Genomic DNA, 21,158 nt, shown 5'->3' on the forward strand with positions numbered 1-21,158 from the left:
TGGTTGGTCCAGAACACTCTGAAGTGCCTAACTTCTGTGCCAGAGAGAGACCGACTGTCCTCTCTAACCTGGCAAAGATGCCCTTGTACTTACTTCATCTCTCTGAAGCACTCATATTTGTGGGCCACAAGGGACTTGCTCAAACCCCTCTCTCCTTTGTTGTCTGGTACACGCCTGAATCCTGCTCCTCCTTCTGCTTTTGGGGAAGTGCCTTTCATGGTCAAATTTGTAGAGATCCCAAACTCAACACCTCCAAAACCAAACTGCCTCCCCCTTTGCTCCTGCTTTTTCTATATTTTCTACCTTGGCACCATCATCCACTCAGTCAAACAGAACTCTTTTTTTCCCCATCTACTTATTTATGTGAACGAAGTTTCTCAGTACTTAGAGCTATAAAAGAAAAAAAAAGCAATATAAATGATGCTAAATCCTGTCTTATTATACCAATAATTACTCTTCATCCACTGACACAAGAACTAATCTGGGAGAGAAAAGCCACTCTTGGCTCATTAAATATGTATTTTCCACTTTGTTTACTATTCATTAATCAACATTTTAAAATATTGTTTTGATCAATTTTGGACAAGGAATCATTTCAAAAGCTAACTCAATTGAGAACAAATTTTTAACATGTTATAACTTATGATCAATATCAATGTTAATATCCTGCTTGTGATATTGTATTACAGGTTTGCAAGGTACTACCACCAGAGGAAAATGGGTAAAGGGTATGTGGAATCTCTTTGTACTATTTCTTACAACTATATGTGAATATTCAATGATCTCAAAATAAAAACTTTAATTAAAAATATCACAAAATGCTTGTTTTTATTCAAAATATGTTTTTAGCAGAGAAATAGGTGACTAACTAAAGACTTTGAAAAAAGTATATTTATATGTTACATTAGTATAAAGTTCTATAGGAGCAATGAAATGGAAACACAAATTCACAGCGAAAAAAGGAGCAATGAATAATTTCTCAATGTTAAAAAAGTGCATGACCATGAATTTTTTTAATGAATGATGGTGATTATCAAATTATTATGTTACCAAAGATACATTTAGAAGAGTAGATTTAAAATGTATTTTTAAATGTCAATAATTTAAAATAATATGCCAGAAATTATATTCTTTGCTATAATTTAAACTTATGGTTAAATTTTTAGGTGTTACTTTTAAAATTGATGAAGGGGTACAGAGTTTTTCAAAAGTCTTTTAGGAGGTACAAGAGAGCAAAAATAAGTTTGAAGAGCTCTGCTCTAGCCATTCCAAGGACATTCCACTTCTAAGCAAGTCTAGGTTTTTAACAGTCTAAACCTTGGCATTTACCATTTCTTTCACTATGGAATGCCCTCTCATTGTCTGCCAAGCAAACTCCTGCTCATCTTTCAACTCTCCCCTCAAGCCTCAGCCCCTCTGGGAACTCTTCCCTTCTTCCCTGATGTTTTCAGCACAATCAGGCACTTTCTCATCATGTTCCTACTTGACCTCGTGTGTGGCAGCATCGTGTACTATTATAAGTGTGTATTTGCATGTCTGTATCCCAGTTGTGCTGTGCAAACCTTTATGGTGGACTCCTTTTAATTATTCTCTGACATTGCCATGAAATAGATTCAACAGTTTTTCTTTGAATGAATGAATAAATAATTATGAGTATGATATTAATGGTTTATAAAAGGTCTGGTTTACCACTAATTTAAGTCTTCTGCCTTTGAAGATATGTTTTCAGTTTAAGTGCTGTATACTAAGGTTAAAGATATTCAAACCACTGAGCTCAAGGGGATCTCATTTATTCATTTACTTTACTTATAAAAAATTCTGCCCTGCATTACCACAACATTAAAGTACAAAATCATGCTAAAGGCCAGAAATGGTGTTGATGGACCACAGATTACCTTGGTCTTTCCTCATAGTGACTTAAGCCATTTGTAGTCAGAAATTGGATTCAGTCTTAAAACTAGCGTACTTATCTGCCAGGTCACTCAGCTGACCCTCAAAATACAGGGTCTTGAATGTTGACACAGATAATCTTATCTCGAGTCTTGAAAAGACTCTGTTTAGAAAATCCTAAATGTCTTCCTCTATCATGTTATGCCAGATGTCTGTACTACTCTACACCCGATTTAGGTCAATATGATTCCTTTGTTCAATCACAGTTATGACTGAACAAGAAAAAATAAATAATAACATGAGAAGTTTCATATTGAGTCAGATTTTCAGCTAGCCTTCTACTTCTTAAATGCACATTAAGAAACATGTTGTAGGGGAACTAGTTATTCCTAAAAGGTTTAAGAATAAAATATAAATATCCCTAGCTTCTTTTGCAATTCATTATGAGTCAGTGACTCATGAGATAATTTAAACATTTCTTGAAACTATTTAAATTTAATAGCTTCACTCATTTATTCAGTTATCCCTTCAATCAGTGAGCATTCAGGGAGCACCTGCTATATGTGAAGTGTTCTACTCATGCAAAGAAGCCACAGACCTTATTTAGATTTCACCAGTTTTCGCATGCAGGCTTGTGAATGTGTGTGTATGTGTGCACATGCAAGTGTGTGTTTGTGTGTAGTTCTATGCAATTTTATCACATGTATGTATACCTTTGTGTAACTACCATTAAGATTTCTCCTCTAGTATCCTTTAAGTCACTCCACACACATACCCCTCTCTCCCACACCCCTCACCCCATTCCTAACTCCTAGGAACTGCTAATTTGTTCTCTATCCCTGTTGGTTTTTTTTTTTTTAATTTTGTGAATACCGCATAAAATTTTGAGAATACTACACTAAATCATAAGCGTGCGACTTGTGAGATTTTTTTTCACTCCATATAATACCCTTGACATCCACCTAAGTTGTTGCATGTATTAATACTTTGTTTCTTTTTATTGCTGTGTGATATTCCATTGTGCAGATGTATCACAGTTTGCTTAAGCAGTTAGCACTGAAGAACACTTTATCATTTCCAGTTTGGAGCTATTACAAATAAAGCTGGGTTTCGAGTGGACATGTTTTCATTTCTCTGGGATAAATGTCCAACAGTCCAATTGCTGGGTCATATGGTAAGTGTATGTTTAATTTTTTTTTTTTTTAATTTACCCTATTCTGTGTTGCTTGCCCCATTTTTTTTTTTAAATTTATTTATTTATGGCTGTGTTGGGTCTTCGTTTCTGTGCGAGGGCTTTCTCTAGTTGCGGCAAGTGGGGGCCACTCTTCATCGCGGTGCGCGGGCCTCTCACTATCGCGGCCTCTCTTGTTGCGGAGCACAGGCTCCAGACGCGCAGGCTCAGTAATTGTGGCTCACGGGCCCAGTTGCTCCGCGGCATGTGGGATCTTCCCAGACCAGGGCTCGAATCCGTGTCCCCTGCATTGGCAGGCAGATTCTCAACCACTGTGCCACCAGGGAAGCCCTGTATGTTTAATTTTATAAGAAACTGCCAAAGTGTTCTCCAGAGTGGCTGTGCCATTTTACTTTCCCATCAGCAATATATGCAATATCCAGTTTCTCTGCATCCTCATCAGCATTTAGTATTGTTACTATTTTTTTTTAGCTCTACTAATAAGTATAGTGATACCTCATTACGGCTTTCATTTGCTTTTCCCTAATGGTTAATGATATTGAATATCTTTTCATGTGCTTATTTTCCATCTGTATATCCTCTTTGGTAAAATGTCTGTGTTTTTGTCCGTTTTCTAACTGGAATATTTGTTTGTTTTACTCTTGTTTTGAAAGTTCTTAATATATTCTAGATATAAATCCTTTGTGAGATGTGTGGTTTGCAAATACTTTCTCTAAGACTTCCATTTCCTTGTTCATCTTAACAGAGTGTTTCTCAGAGAAAAAGTTTTAATTTTGATTAAGTCCAATTTATCAGTTTTCATTTTTATGGACTATGCTTTGGGTGTCATATATAAGCACTCTTCTCCTAGTCTTGCCCTGAAGATTTTCTCTTATGTTTTCTTTTTAAAGTTATATAGTTTTACTTTTTAAATTTAAGTCTATGATCTATTTTGAGTTAATTCTTGTATAATATAAGGTGTGAATAAGCTATCTAAAATTAATAAATCAGTATTTTTTCCAGATACTGGTGTAGAAGGGGCCTTAAATTATATAATTTTATTTACTTCTTGTCTTTCGTGCCATTGTCATCATATTTTAACTCTACATATATTTTAAGCCAAAAAGACATTGTTATTACTTTTAATATTTTTATCCTTTCTAGTGTGATTCATTTCTTTTTGCATGTCTCTGTTTCCTTTTGGAGTCATTTTCTTTCTGTTTGGATAGCTTTCTTCAGTATTTATTTTACTGCTGGTTTTAAATTACCTCAGTTTTTATCTGAAAATATGTTTAATTTTTCTTCATTTTAAAAGATTTTTGTTGAACATAGTATTATAAATTGGCAATAATTCTCTTTTAGCATTTTTAAAACAATATCAATCTGTTGTCTTCTGACTTCCATAGTTTCTGTTGAAAGGTCAGCCTGTCAATCTTATTGTTGCTCCTTTTAAAGTAACGTAACTTTTTTCTCTGGCTACTTTTGAGGTTTTTCAGCACTTTTGCTATAATGAATCTAGTTGTGATTTTCTTTCTATTTATCCTTCTTGGGGTTTGTAAAACATTTTGAATCTGTGGTTTAATATTTTTTGTCACCCTGAAAAATTCTCAGCAGCTATCTCTTTGATATTATTTCTGCCCCAATATCTTTCTCCTCTTCTTCTAGAACTCCAATTTACATTAGGAATTTTTCATCAGATCTCAAATGTCCCAAGTTGTTTTCTATATTTTTCCATCACTTTTTCTCTCTGAGCTTCAATATGTATGTTTTCTACAGTTTTCTAGTTCATTAAACCTTTCTCCTGCTCATAAACCAATCTATTAATTTCTTAATTTCAGTTACTGTATTTTTGTCCTAAAATTTCCATTTTATTCATTAATATAGATTCTAGTTTTCTGAAGACACTCTTCACATTTTTATCTATTTTTGAGCATATTAATCACAATTATCTTAAGCCAATATTCAATAACTCCAATATCTGGATAATCTGTGGGTCTGCATTTATTTAGTGATTATTTGTTTCTTTGTTTAGTTTAGTTTACCATCATTTGGTCCTATCTCTGGCATAACTGGTAATTTTTTTTTTTTTTTTTTTTTTTTACTGATTTCTGGCCACTGTGCATGAAAACTTGTAGAGGCTTTTGATGATATTGTCTTCCTCCAGAGTATATTTAATTTTCTTTTGTTAGGCAGTTAAATATAGGCAGATGACCTTCCTCCAAACAGGGATTTAAGAGTGTTTCAGGCTGAATTTTAGGCTTTGTGTAAGCTAGGCTATTTATATTTTCCCTCACACAAAGGGTATCTCAAAGCCCCTCCTTGATAGGATCTCAACTTCATTTTTTTGTCCCCTCCACTATGAGATTCCTGAAATCACTGTTCAGTTTTTTAATCTGTTAGCAGTTATTTTATACTTGTTTTATGGCCACTGGCCCTCAGCATGCATAGTTTAGTAATTAGAAAATATCTTCAAATTATGAGCAGACTATCAGGCTCATTTTTTTCATGATTTCTATCTCTCTGGAAGCTTGGTCCCTCAAGTCTGGATGCCTTAGAAGGCCTGACCTTTAATTTTTGTCTCCTCAGTAGCGAGAAGCAAGCTTTAGGCTGCTTCTCTCTGCTCTGCCTCTATTACTTTCACTGAGATTTTGGCAATTTCCCTAAAGGAGAAAAAATCTGAGTTATATGTAGAGCTCACTTCAATATGTTTTTCTTCTCACTGGGATTGGGTCCCTCAAATCCTCGTTGTCTTGGCTGATGTCTGATGTCTTCAAATAGTTAATTTTTTTTTTTTTGTATTTTATCCACTTTTATAGTTAAATGAATCTTGTCAATGGCCTAGTGCCAACAAAGTTAGAAAAATATTTAGGGCTCTGCTCCCAGTCCAATAATTCTTATCAAGAGGACAAGATTTGTCTCCATAATGGCCAGGAAGATCATTTTTTTAGGTTTTTTGAACAAGTAGATTTAGTACCCAATGATAGACCTAGGATTCATAGAAACAATTGCTGGGTAAACCTAGCTGTCATGTATACCAAAAAGGTAACCTTTGGTGAATCAGGTATGAACCAATTTGGAGGTAATTTCTTACAGCGTTACATGCTCCTCTGCTAGTATTGTTTTTCATGAGGATAATTCAAGATACTCAAACTCACTGCTAAATGAATTATTGGAATATAATGTTCTAGCCCACTTATTGCTACTTTGAAGACTAGAATGACTCACATTAGCTTTCACCTGGAAAGCTCCACTCATCTCACAAATTTCTGACTTCTAATATACTGAGAACTGAAAATACAAAATTTCGTGATAAAAGGACTGCAGAGCCTTAAAACTGTATCAGATACTATAGAGCCAATGAAATCCAGCATACTAACAAAGCATTCAGTTTGGATCACCACAGGTTTAACTTTTCATTGTCTCCTCCTTTGCTTGAGATATATACCCCTTCTGGATGTTGACCTGATTCACTACAAGGATTTTTATGTTCTGGTTTCCTCTTGAACAGCCACAACATTTTTTCACCTATTGCTAACCTACTGCTCATCATTTTCCTTCCCCAATCCTTTGGACACTTGCTCATATTTTATTTGATTATCATTTCAATATTCTGGACTCCACTTCACAATGACCCCATCATACATGGGTTTGACATATACAGTATTATGTGATGTTTATTCAGTTTACTTCTCTCTGCTTCATATTTGACTACTAAGAAGACTAATTTTTCATAATCTCTTTTAAATCACTCATAAAATGGTTTCTGGTCTCCTTCAAGCATTCTCTTTCCAACTTGAAAAATTCCTCTCAATTATGGTAATTCAGTTTTAAAGTAAGTTTTGGTAGAATCCTACTCAAGACTCTTTGAAAGTATATACAAATTATATTGAATAATTACTCTTCATCCACATAAACTGATTTAATGATTCTATTGATTGGTCAGTATTTCTTTTATAATAATGATAAGATATTGTAATAAAAGGAATTAACTTTCTTAAGCATGTAGTAGTTCCACTCAGTATTAAGGTGTCACCTTTTTCCTAGGTAAGCAGGCAAGCTCCCCACCTGTTTGAATTTCCCAGAATCTCCTCAGGATTCCAATCCATGCAAGAAGCCCAGCAATCTTCTGGCTCAGTGTTTACTGCAAACCAGGTTTCACAGTCTAGCCACCTTCTTGCTAGTTTCCCCCTTGAGGCTCTCCAAGACATAAAATGGATCTTATTCCACGTCAGCAATTTATTAACGTCTAGATTATAGATTAGGTCTAGGACATTCTGAGATTTTGCCACTGTTTGCTCTAATACATCTTACCTGTCTGCACTGAAACATTTTGAGAGATTCTCCCAAAAGCTGTTCTCAGACCAAAGCAGCTAATTCATTAAGTAAATTTATTTTTCTCTCTGTTTTTTCCCCAAATGCACTTTCATGGACTCCCTTCCAATCTCATCATTTTTCCTACTATAGTTGGTATTCACTTTACTTACCCAGGTGACTGATGGCTTCCTTATCCCAAGGCCAGGTGGCAGCACCTGCAAGGTCTTCCCGCACTGAGCTGGCAAAGTAGACATTGAGGAAGTGAGTGCTGTTGAGCTGCAGTGCCTCTTTCAGCTCCTTCACACTCATGTACGCCCTGGAGAGCACGTAAGAGGAGGAAATGTCACACCAAAGGATCAGTCCATAGAGAACAGTAGAGCCAGGCCTAATCAGACTCTGACTCTCCCAACCAGCATTGCTTTTTAGAGGAGAGGAGCAGAGAGGGCAAGACCAGGTGTTATGAAGCTCTCAAAAATGCACTAATACACATTTAGGATATTTATTCCAAGATAAATAATATCCTACCTTTTTAGCACCATAATATTTATATGGATAGTCAGTAGTTGACATCATACTCAATTCTCCACTCTACACCCAGATTATTTCTTCAAGATAAATCCAGTAATACCCTTAAGTCTATACCCTGAGAATTACCCCCACCCCAGACCACGGTGAAGAAGGCCTTTCATCTCTCAGTCCCTGGTCTTTCCATCACACTGCATGATCATTATTATGATAAGAAGACCGATTGAATCTCTATTTCAGCATATGCTTGCTTCAGGCATATTTTTAAAGGTAAATAGTGGCCAGAAAATAGAAAGTAAAACAAGAAAAAAAGAGATGAGTTATAGGTAGGAGAGGATATCACAAGCTACTGCAAAGAATGTTAATTTTATATATATTTCTCTTTCTTAATCCATAGACCCTTAATCCATAGACTCTCTACCCCTACTCTGACTACCTTATGATACTCACCAAGTATCTCTATTGGTGGCCTTCAAAGCACTAGGTAATATTATGTTTGAATTTATTCACAGACTTAAAGGTCTATTAAAAACACATGCCCGGAGAATAGGGCAAGATGGCGGAAGAGTAAGACGCGGAGATCACCTTCCTTCCCACAGATACATTAGAAATACATCTACACGTGGAACTGCTCCTACAGAACACCCACTGAACGCTGGCAGAAGACGTCAGACCTCCCAAAAGGCAAGAAACTCCCCACGTACTTGGCCGTGTGGATGAAAGGCTCTTGGTGCTCCAGCCAGGCATCAGGGCTGTGCCTCTGAGGTGGGAGAGCCAACTTCAGGACACTGGTCCACAAGAGACCTCCCAGCTCCACGTAATACCAAACGGTGAAAATCTCTCAGAGATCTCCATCTCAACATCAAGACCCAGCTTCACTCAATGACCAGCAAGCTACAGTGATGGACACCCTATGCCAAACAACTGGCAAGACAGGAACACAGCCCCATCCATTAACAGAGAGGCTGCCTAAAATCATAATAAGGCCACAGACACTCCAAAACACACCACCAGACGTGGATGTGCCCACCAGAAAGACAAGATCCAGCCTCATCCACCAGAACACAGGCACTAGTTCCCTCCACCAGGAAGCCTACACAACCCACTGAACCAACCTTAGCCACTGGGGACAGATACCAAAAACAACGGGAACTACGAACCTGCAGCCTGTGAAAAGGAGACCCCAAACACAGTAAGATAAGCAAAATGAGAAGACAGAAAAACACACAGCAGATGAAGGAGCAGGGTCAAAACACACCAGACCTAACAAATGAAGAGGAAATAGGTAGTCTACCTGAAAAAGATTCAGAATAATGATAGTAAGGATGATCCAAAATCTTGGAAATAGAATAGACAAAATGCAAGAAACATTTAACAAGGACGTAGAAGAACTAAAGAGGAACCAAGCAACGATGAAAAACACAATAAATGAAATTAAAAATACTCTAGATGGGATCAATAGCAGAATAACTGAGGCAGAATAATGGATAAGTGACCTGGAAGACAAAATGGTGGAAATAACTACTGCAGAGCAGAATAAAGAAAAAAGAATGAAAAGAACTGAGGACAGTCTCAGAGACCTCCGGGACAACATTAAACACACCAACATTCGAATTATAGGGGTCCCAGAAGAAGAAGAGAAAAAGAAAGGGACTGAGCAAATATTTGAAGAGATTATAGTTGAAAACTTCCCTAATATGGGAAAGGAAATAGTTAATCAAGTCCTGGAAGCACAGAGAGTCCCATACAGGATAAATCCAAGGAGAAACACGCCAAGACACATATTAATCAAACTGTCAAAAATTAAATATAAAGAAAACATATTAAAAGCAGCAAGGGAAAAACAACAAATAACACACAAGGGCATCCCCATAAGGTTAACAGCTGATCTTTCAGCAGAAACGCTGCAGGCCAGAAGGGAGTGGCAGGATATACTTAAAGTGATGAAGGAGAAAAACCTACAACCAAGATTACTCTACCCAGCAAGGATCTCATTCTGATTTGGTGGAGAAATTAAAACCTTTACAGACAAGCAAAAGCTGAGAGAGTTCAGCACCACCAAACCAGCTTTACGACAAATGCTAAAGGAACTTCTCTAGGCAAGAAACACAAGAGAAGGAAAACACCTACAATAACAAACCCAAAACATTTAAGAAAATGGGAATAGGAACATACATATCGATAATTACCTTAAATGTAAATGGATTAAATGCTCCCACCAAAAGACACAGACTGGCTGAATGGATACAAAAACAAGACCCATATATATGCTGTCTACAAGAGACCCACTTCAGACCTAGAGACACATACAGACTGAAAGTGAGGGGATGGAAAAAGATATTCCATGCAAATGGAAATCAAAAGAAAGCTGGAGTAGCAATTCTCATATCAGACAAAATAGACTTTAAAATAAAGACTATTACAAGAGACAAAGAAGGACACTATATAATGATCAAGGGATTGATCCAAGAGGAAGGTATAACAATTGTAAATATTTATGCACCCAACATAGGAGCACCTCAATACATAAGGCAAATACTAACAGCCATAAACGGGGAAATCGACAGCAACACAATCATAGTAGGGGACTTTAACACCCCACTTTCACCAATGGACAGATCATCCAAAATGAAAATAAATAAGGAAACACAAGCTTTAAATGATACATTAAACAAGATGGACTTAATTGATATTTATAGGACATTCCACCCAAAAACAACAGAATACACATTTTTCTCAAATGCTCACGGAACATTCTCCAGGATAGATCATATCTTGGGTCACAAATCAAGCCCTGGTAAATTTAAGAAAATTGAAATCGTATCAAGTATCTTTTCCGACCACAACGCTACGAGACTAGATATCAATTACAGGAAAAGATCTGTAAAAAATACAAACACATGGAGGCTACACAATACACTACTTAATAACGAAGTGATCACTGAAGAAATCAAAGGGGAAATCAAAAAATACCTAGAAACAAATGACAATGGAGACATGACGACCCAAAACCTATGGGATGCAGCAAAAGCAGTTCTAAGAGGGAAGTTTATAGCAATACAAGCCTACATCAAGAAACAGGAAACATCTCAAATAAACAACCTAACCTTGCACCTAAAACAATTAGAGAAAGAAGAACAAAAAAACCCCAAAGCTAGCAGAAGGAAAGAAATCATAAAGATCAGATCAGAAATAAATGAAAAAGAAATGAAGGAAACAATAGCAAAAATCAATGAAACTAAAAGCTGGTTCTTTGAGAAGATAAACAAAATTGATAAACCATTAGCCAGACTCATCAAGAGAAAAAGGGAGAAGACTCAAATCAATAGAATTAGAAATGAAAAAGGAGAAGTAACCACTGACACTGCAGAAATACAAACGATCATGAGAGATTACTACAAGCAACTCTATGCCAATAAAATGGACAACCTGGAAGAAACGGACAGATTCTTAGAAATGCACAACCTGCCGAGACTGAACCAGGAAGAAATAGAAAATATGAACAGACCAATCACAAGCACTGAAATTGAAACTGTGATTAAAAATCTTCCAACACACAAAAGCCCAGGACCAGATGGCTTCACAGGCGAATTCTATCAAACATTTAGAGAAGAGCTAACACCTATCCTTCTCAAACTCTTCCAAAATATTGCAGAGGGAGGAACACTCCCAAACTCATTCTACGAGGCCACCACCACCCTGATACCAAAACCAGACAAAGAGGTCACAAAGAAAGAAAACTACAGGCCAATATCACTGATGAACATAGATGCAAAAATCCTCAACAAAATACTAGCAAACAGAATCCAACAGCACATTAAAAGGATCATACACCATGATCAAGTGGGGTTTATTCCAGGAATGCAAGAATTCTTCAATATATGCAAATCAATCAACGTGATACACCATATTAACAAATTGAAGGAGAAAACCATATGATCATCTCAATAGATGCAGAGAAAGCCTTCGACAAAATTCAACACCCATTTATGATAAAAGCCCTGCAGAAAGTAGGCATAGAGGGAACTTTCCTCAACATAATAAAGGCCATATATGACAAACCCACAGCCAACATTGTCCTCAATTGTGAAAAACTGAAACCATTTCCACTAAGATCAGGAACAAGACAAGGTTGCCCACTCTCACCACTATTATTCAACATAGTTTTGGAAGTGTTAGCCACAGCAATCAGAGAAGAAAAAGAAATAAAAGGAATACAAATTGGAAAAGAAGAAGTAAAGCTGTCACTGTTTGCAGATGACATGATACTATACATAGAGAATCCTAAAGATGCTACCAGAAAACTACAAGAGCTAATCAATGAATTTGGTAAAGTAGCAGGATACAAAATTAATGCACAGAAATCTCTTGCATTTCTATACACTAATGATGAAAAATCCGAAAGTGAAATTAAGAAAACACTCCCGTTTACCACTGCAACAAAAAGAATAAAATACCTAGGAATAAACCTACCTAAGGAGACAAAAGACCTGTATGCAGAAAATTATAAGACACTGATGAAAGAAATTAAAGATGATACAAATAGATGGAGAGATATACCATGTTCTTGGATTGGAAGAATCAACATTGTGAAAATGACTCTGCTACCCAAAGCAATCTACAGATTCAATGCAATCCCTATCAAACTACCACTGGCATTTTTCACAGAACTAGAACAAAAAATTTCACAATTTGTATGGAAACACAAAAGACCCCGAATAGCCAAAGCAATCTTGAGAACGAAAAATGGAGCTGGAGGAATCAGGCTCCCTGACTTCAGACTATATTACAAAGCTACAGTAATCAAGACAGTTTGGTACTGGCACAAAAACAGAAATATAGATCAATGGAACAAGATGGAAAGCCCAGAGATAAACCCACGCACATATGGTCACCTTATCTTTGATAAAGGAGGCAAGCATATACAGTGGAGAAAAGACAGCCTCTTCAATAAGTGGTGCTGGGAAAATTGGACAGATACATGTAAAAGTATTAAATTAGAACACTCCCTGACACCATACACAAAAATAAACTCAAAATGGATTAAAGACCTAAGTGTAAGGCCAGACACTATCAAACTCTTAGAGGAAAACATAGGCAGAACACTCTATGACATAAATCACAGCAAGATCCTTTTTGACCCAGCTCCTAGAGAAATGGAAATAAAAACACAAATAAACAAATGGGACCTAATGAAACTTAAAAGCTTTTGCACAACAAAGGAAACCATAAACAAGACCAAAAGACAACCCTCAGAATGGGAGAAAATATTTGCAAATGAAGCAACGGACAAAGGATTAATCTCCAAGATTTACAAGCAGCTCATGCAGCTCAATAACAAAAAAACAAACAACCCAATCCAAAAATGGGCAGAAGACCTAAATAGACATTTCTCCAAAGAAGATATACAGATTGCCAACAGACACATGAAAGAATGCTCAACATCATTAATCATTAGAGAAATGCAAATCAAAACTACAATGAGGTATCATCTCACACCGGTCAGAATGGCCATCATCAAAAAATCTAGAAACAATAAATGCTGGAGAGTGTGTGGAGAAAAGGGAACACTCTTGCACTGTTGGTGGAAATGTAAATTGATACAGCCACTATGGAGAACAGTATGGAGGTTCCTTAAAAAACTACAAATAGAGCTACCATACGACCCAGCAATCCCACTACTGGGCATATACCCTGAGAAAACCATAATTCAGAAAGAGTCATGTACCAAAATATTCATTGCAGCTCTGTTTACAATAGCCAGGACATGGAAGCAACCTAGGTGTCCATCATCAGATGAATGGATAAAGAAGATGTGGCACATATATACAATGGAATATTACTCAGCCATAAAAAGAAATGAAATGGAGGTATTTGTAATGAGGTGGATGGAGTTAGAATCTGTCATACAGAGTGAAGTAAGTCAGAAAGAGAAAAACAAATACAGTATGCTAACACATATATATGGAATCTAAGGGAAAATAAAGGTCATGAAGAACCTAGTGGCAAGACGGGAATAAAGACACAGACCTACTAGAGAATGGACTTGAGGATATGGGGAGGGGGAGGGGTAAGATGTGACAGGGTGAGAGAGTGGCATAGACATACATACACTACCAAATGTAAAATAGATAGCTAGTGGGAAGCAACCGCATAGCACAGGGAGATCAGCTCTGTGCTTTGTGACCACCTAGAGGGGTGGGATAGGGAGGGTGGGAGGGAGGGAGATGCAAGAGGGAAGAGATATGGGAACATATGTATATGTATAACTGATTGACTTTGTTATAAAGCAGAAACTAACACACCATTGTAAAGCAATTATACTCCAATAAAGATGTTTAAAAAAAAAAACAAAAAAACACATGCCCCATGGCCCATAAAAAAGGGAAACAAGCATTTGATCTTTTTTTTAAGCTCATATATAGTCAAAGACCTTCATCTTCCTGGCATCAGTGAAACTTAAAACTTTACTATGGACAAACAGAGCCTCATCATACCCAATGAAGAGCTATTTTAAGAAAGAACAACTAAACCAGAACCCAGTGGCCCCTTGGATTCACTGCATGCTTCCTATAGTGGCCATGGGAATGCCACTCCAAAGATAGGAATGATCCTATCACAGCTTCAACTGTGCAGACGGCTCTCTCAACACAGTTGTAATTTCCTTTATAGATTCACGCTTTATTCTTGCTATTCTGGTAGACAAGCTGCAGACACTGAAATCTCTCAACCCAGAAGCTCAGGCTAGAAGAGCATGACCCTTCTTCTTCTGTTCACTTTGCCTCCCAACTACACTGTTGATGTCATCTATTTAATCCACATGTAGGATATACTGGCAAGGAGTACTCAAGAAATAGAGATCGCAAAGGAGACTGTGTTTATGTTCTTTGGCACAGAACCAAAAAGGGGAATAAAAGTAAAGAAACACAAAAAGATTTTGCTTTAGAACCAAAAATGCTTGAGAGAATGGGGATTTTAAAATATTCTTTCTTATTGACTTATAATATCTTGGAAAAGTAATTCTCATCCCCAATAAATCATCCAAATTTCATGAAGTGGTGTCAGATGTGATCACAGGGATATTCCTTCTGATACTTTCCTGGAGTGTTTTTTGAACTGTCGCCTGGTTTTCCCTGGACATTAGTCACATTCCCTTTCCTTTTCTCCTTTATTAAAAATAATTACAGGAGGGAGGGGCAAGATGGCGGAAGAGTAAGACGCGGAGATCACCTTCCTTCCCACAGATACAGTAGAAATACATCTACACGTGGAACTGCTCCTACAGAACACCCACTGAACGCTGGCAGAAGACGTCAGACCTCCCAAAAGGCAAGAAAATCCCCACGTACTTGGGTAGGGCAAAAGAAAAAAGAAATAACAGACACAAAAGAATAGGGACGGGACCTGCACCAGTGGGAGGGAGCTGTGAAGGAGGAAGGGTTTCCACACACTAGGAAGCCCCTTCGCGGGCGGAGACTGCGGGTGGCAGAGGGGGGAAGCTTCAGAGCCACGGAGGAGAGCGCAGCCACAGTGGTGCGGAGGGCAAAGCGGAGAGATTCCCACACAGAGGATCGGCGCCGAGCAGCACTCACCAGCCCGAGAGGCTTGTCTGCTCAGCCGCTGGGGCGGGCGGGGACTGGGAGCTGAGGCTCGGGCTTCGGTGCTAGCCGGGAGGGAGTCCGGGAAAAAGACTGCAGCTGCCGAAGAGGCAAGAGACTTTTTCTTGCCTCCTTGTTTCACGGCGCGCAAGGAGAGGGGATTCAGAGCGCCGCCTAAACGAGCTTCAGAGACGGGCACGAGCCGCGGCTATCAGCGCGGATCCCACAGCAACAGGGGCGCAGAGGGAAAGACGGAGAGATTCCCGCACAGAGTCTCAGCGCCGAGCAGCACTCACCAACCCGAGAGGCTTGTCTGCTCACCCGCCGGGGCGGGCAGGGGCTGGGAGCTGAGGCGCGGGCTTCGGTCGGATCCCAGGGAGAGGACTGGGGTTGGCGGCGTGAACACAGCCTGAAGGGGCTGGCGCGCCGCAGCTAGCCGGGAGGGAGCCCGAGAAAAAGTCTGCAGCTGCCGAAGAGGCAAGAGACTTTTTCTTGCCTCTTTGTTTCGCGGCGCGCAAGGAGAGGGGATTCAGAGCGCCACTTAAACGAACTCCAGAGGCGGGCGCGAGCCGCGGCTATCAGCGCGGACCCCAGAGGCGGGCATGAGACGCTAAGGCTGCTGCTGCCGCCACCAAACAGCCTGTGTGCGAGCACAGGTCACTCTCCACACCGCCCCTCCCGGGAGCCAGTGCAGCCCACCACGGCCAGGCTCCCGTGATCCGAGGACAACTTCCCCGGGAGAGTGAACAGCGCGCCTCAGGCGGCTGCAACGTCACGCCGGCTTCTGCCGCCGCAGGCTCGCCCCGCCTCCTCCGTACCGCTCCCTCCCCCCGGCCTGAGCCAGAGCCCCCGAATCAGCTGCTCCTTTAACCCCGTTCTGTCTGGGCGGGGAACAGACGCCCTCAGGCGACCTACATGCAGAGGCGGGTCCAAATCCAAAGCTGAACCCCGGGAGCTGTACGAACAAAGAAGAGAAAGGGAAATCTCTCCCAGCAGCCTCAGAAGCAGCGGATTAAAGCTCCACAAACAACTTGATGTGCCTGCATCTGTTGAATACCTGAATAGACAACGAATCATCCCAAATTTAGGAGGTGGACTTTGGGAGCAGGATATATTAATTTTTCCCCTTTTCCTTTTTTTGTGAGTGTATATGTGTATGCTTCTGGGTGAGATTTTTGTCTGTATAGCTTTGCTCTCACCGTTAGTCCTAGGGTTAGGTCCGTCCGTTTTTTTGTTGTTGTTTTTTTTTTTTTTTTTTTTTTTTACTTAAAAATTTTTTTCCCTAATAAATGTTTTCTTAATAATTTTTTCCTTATTTTCTATTTTTAAAAGATTTAAAAAATTTTTTTTAATAAGTTGTTTCATATTTTTTATTTTAAAAAATTAAAAAAAATTTTTTTCTTAATAAATGTTTTCTTAATTTTTTCTTACTTTTTATTATAAAAAATTGATAAATCTATTTTTAAAAATTAAAAAAAATTTTTTTCAAAATTTATTCTTAATAATTTTTTTTCTTATTTTTTATTATAATAGCTTTATTTTATTTTATTATATCCTCTTTCTTTCTTTCTTTCTATTTTTTTCTCCCTTTTATTCTGAGCCGTGTGGATGAAAGGCTCTTGGTGCTCCAGCCAGGCATCAGGGCTGTGCCTCTGAGGTGGGAGAGCCAACTTCAGGACACTGGTCCACAAGAGACCTCCCAGCTCCACGTAATACCAAACGGCGAAAATCTCTCAGAGATCTCCATCTCAACATCAAGACCCAGCTTCACTCAACGATCAGCAAGCTACAGTGATGGACACCCTATGCCAAACAACTAGCAAGACAGGAACACAGCCCCATCCATTAACAGAGAGGCTGCCTAAAATCATAATAAGGCCACAGACACCCCAAAAGACACTACCAGACGTGGACGTGCCCACCAGAAAAACAAGATCCAGCCTCATCCACCAGAACACAGGCACTAGTTCCCTCCACCAGGAAACCTACACAACCCACTGAACCAACCTTAGCCACTGGGGACAGATACCAAAAACAACGGGAACTACGAACCTGCAGCCTGTGAAAAGGAGACCCCAAACACAGTAAGATAAGCAAAATGAGAAGACAGAAAAACACACAGCAGATGAAGGAGCAGGGTCAAAACACACCAGACCTAACAAATGAAGAGGAAATAGGTAGTCTACCTGAAAAAGAATTCAGAATAATGATAGTAAGGATGATCCAAAATCTTGGAAATAGAATAGACAAAATGCAAGAAACATTTAACAAGGACGTAGAAGAACTAAAGAGGAACCAAGCAACGATGAAAAACACAATAAATGAAATTAAAAATACTCTAGATGGGATCAATAGCAGAATAACTGAGGCAGGAGAACGGATAAGTGACCTGGAAGATAAAATGGTGGAAATAACTACTGCAGAGCAGAATAAAGAAAAAAGAATGAAAAGAACTGAGGACAGTCTCAGAGACCTCTGGGACAACATTAAACGCACCAACATTCGAATTATAGGGGTCCCAGAAGAAGAAGAGAAAAAGAAAGGGACTGAGAAAATATTTGAAGAGATTATAGTTGAAAACTTCCCTAATATGGGAAAGGAAATAGTTAATCAAGTCCTGGAAGCACAGAGCGTCCCATACAGGATAAATCCAAGGAGAAACACACCAAGACACATATTAATCAAACTATCAAAAATTAAATATAAAGAAAACATATTAAAAGCAGCAAGGGAAAAACAACAAATAACACACAAGGGCATCCCCATAAGGTTATCAGCTGATCTTTCAGCAGAAACTCTGCAAGCCAGAAGGGAGTGGCAGGATATACTTAAAGTGATGAAGGAGAAAAACCTACAACCAAGCTTACTCTACCCAGCAAGGATCTCATTCTGATTTGGTGGAGAAATTAAAACCTTTACAGACAAGCAAAAGCTGAGAGAGTTCAGCACCACCAAACCAGCTTTACGACAAATGCTAAAGGAACTTCTCTAGGCAAGAAACACAAGAGAAGGAAAACACCTACAATAACAAACCCAAAACATTTAAGAAAATGGGAATAGGAACATACATATCGATAATTACCTTAAATGTAAATGGATTAAATGCTCCCACCAAAAGACACAGACTGGCTGAATGGATACAAAAACAAGACCCATATATATGCTGTCTACAAGAGACCCACTTCAGACCTAGAGACACATACAGACTGAAAGTGAGGGGATGGAAAAAGATATTCCATGCAAATGGAAATCAAAAGAAAGCTGGAGTAGCAATTCTCATATCAGACAAAATAGACTTTAAAATAAAGACTATTACAAGAGACAAAGAAGGACACTATATAATGATCAAGGGATCGATCCAAGAGGAAGGTATAACAACTGTAAATATTTATGCACCCAACATAGGAGCACCTCAATACATAAGGCAAATACTAACAGCCATAAAAGGGGAAATCGACAGCAACACAATCATAGTAGGGGACTTTAACACCCCACTTTCACCAATGGACAGATCATCCAAAATGAAAATAAATAAGGAAACACAAGCTTTAAATGATACATTAAACAAGATGGACTTAATTGATATTTATAGGACATTCCACCCAAAAACAACAGAATACACATTTTTCTCAAGTGCTCATGGAACATTCTCCAGGATAGATCATATCTTGGGTCACAAATCAAGCCCTGGTAAATTTAAAAAAATTGAAATCGTATCAAGTATCTTTTCCGACCACAACGCTATGAGACTAGATATCAATTACAGGAAAAGATCTGTAAAAAATACAAACACATGGAGGCTACACAATACACTACTTAATAACGAAGTGATCACTGAAGAAATCAAAGGGGAAATCAAAAAATACCTAGAAACAAATGACAATGGAGACACGACGACCCAAAACCTATGGGATGCAGCAAAAGCAGTTCTAAGAGGGAAGTTTATAGCAATACAAGCCTACATCAAGAAACAGGAAACATCTCGAATAAACAACCTAACCTTGCACCTAAAACAATTAGAGAAAGAAGAACAAAAAAACCCCAAAGCTAGCAGAAGGAAAGAAATCATAAAGATCAGATCAGAAATAAATGAAAAAGAAATGAAGGAAACAATAGCAAAAATCAATGAAACTAAAAGCTGGTTCTTTGAGAAGATAAACAAAATTGATAAACCATTAGCCAGACTCATCAAGAGAAAAAGGGAGAAGACTCAAATCAATAGAATTAGAAATGAAAAAGGAGAAGTAACCACTGACACTGCAGAAATACAAACGATCATGAGAGATTACTACAAGCAACTCTATGCCAATAAAATGGACAACCTGGAAGAAACGGACAGATTCTTAGAAATGCACAACCTGCCGAGACTGAACCAGGAAGAAATAGAAAATATGAACAGACCAATCACAAGCACTGAAATTGAAACTGTGATTAAAAATCTTCCAACACACAAAAGCCCAGGACCAGATGGCTTCACAGGCGAATTCTATCAAACATTTAGAGAAGAGCTAACACCTATCCTTCTCAAACTCTTCCAAAATATTGCAGAGGGAGGAACACTCCCAAACTCATTCTACGAGGCCACCATCACCCTGATACCAAAACCAGACAAAGAGGTCACAAAGAAAGAAAACTACAGGCCAATATCACTGATGAACATAGATGCAAAAATCCTCAACAAAATACTAGCAAACAGAATCCAACAGCACATTAAAAAGATTATACACCATGATCAAGTGGGGTTTATTCCAGGAATGCAAGGATTCTTCAATATACGCAAATCAATCAACGTGATACATCATATTAACAAATTGAAGGAGAAAAACCATATGATCATCTCAATAGACGCAGAGAAAGCTTTCGACAAAATTCAACACCCATTTATGATAAAAGCCCTGCAGAAAGTAGGCATAGAGGGAACTTTCCTCAACATAATAAAGGCCATATATGACAAACCCACAGCCAACATTGTCCTCAATGGTGAAAAACTGAAACCATTTCCACTAAGATCAGGAACAAGACAAGGTTGCCCACTCTCACCACTATTATTCAACATAGTTTTGGAAGTGTTAGTCACAGCAATCAGAGAAGAAAAAGAAATAAAAGGAATACAAATTGGAAAAGAAGAAGTAAAGCTGTCACTGTTTGCAGATGACATGATACTATACATAGAGAATCCTAAAGATGCTACCAGAAAACTACATGAGCTAATCAATGAATTTGGTAAAGTAGCAGGATACAAAATTAATGCACAGAAATCTCTTGCATTTCTATATACTAATGATGAAAAATCTGAAAGTGAATTTAAGAAAACACTCCCGTTTACCACTGCAACAAAAAGAATAAAATATCTAGGAATAAACCTACCTAAGGAGACAAAAGACCTGTATGCAGAAAATTATAGGACACTGATGAAAGAAATTAAAGATGATACAAATAGATAGAGAGACATACCATGTTCTTGGATTGGAAGAATCAACATTGTGAAAATGACTCTGCTACCCAAAGCAATCTACAGATTCAATGCAATCCCTATCAAACTACCACTGGCATTTTTCACAGAACTAGAACAAAAAATTTCACAATTTGTATGGAAACACAAAAGACCCCGAATAGCCAAAGCAATCTTGAGAACGAAAAATGGAGCTGGAGGAATCAGG

The 21,158-nt window shown here is 38.4% G+C and overlaps 1 protein-coding gene across 1 annotated transcript in view; it reads right to left on the bottom strand.

Annotated features, from left to right (window-relative positions):
- Positions 1-21,158, bottom strand: part of PAPPA2 (pappalysin 2) — a 319,782-nt gene that overhangs the window by 187,154 nt on the left and 111,470 nt on the right. Inside the window, exon 3 of the mRNA XM_061183079.1 lies at positions 7,546-7,691. Within this exon, the coding sequence (XP_061039062.1) occupies positions 7,546-7,691 (146 nt within the window). The remainder of the gene's footprint in view (positions 1-7,545; positions 7,692-21,158) is intronic.

This window comes from Eubalaena glacialis, chromosome 3, assembly GCF_028564815.1.
Source record: "Eubalaena glacialis isolate mEubGla1 chromosome 3, mEubGla1.1.hap2.+ XY, whole genome shotgun sequence".
NCBI lineage: Eukaryota > Metazoa > Chordata > Mammalia > Artiodactyla > Balaenidae > Eubalaena > Eubalaena glacialis.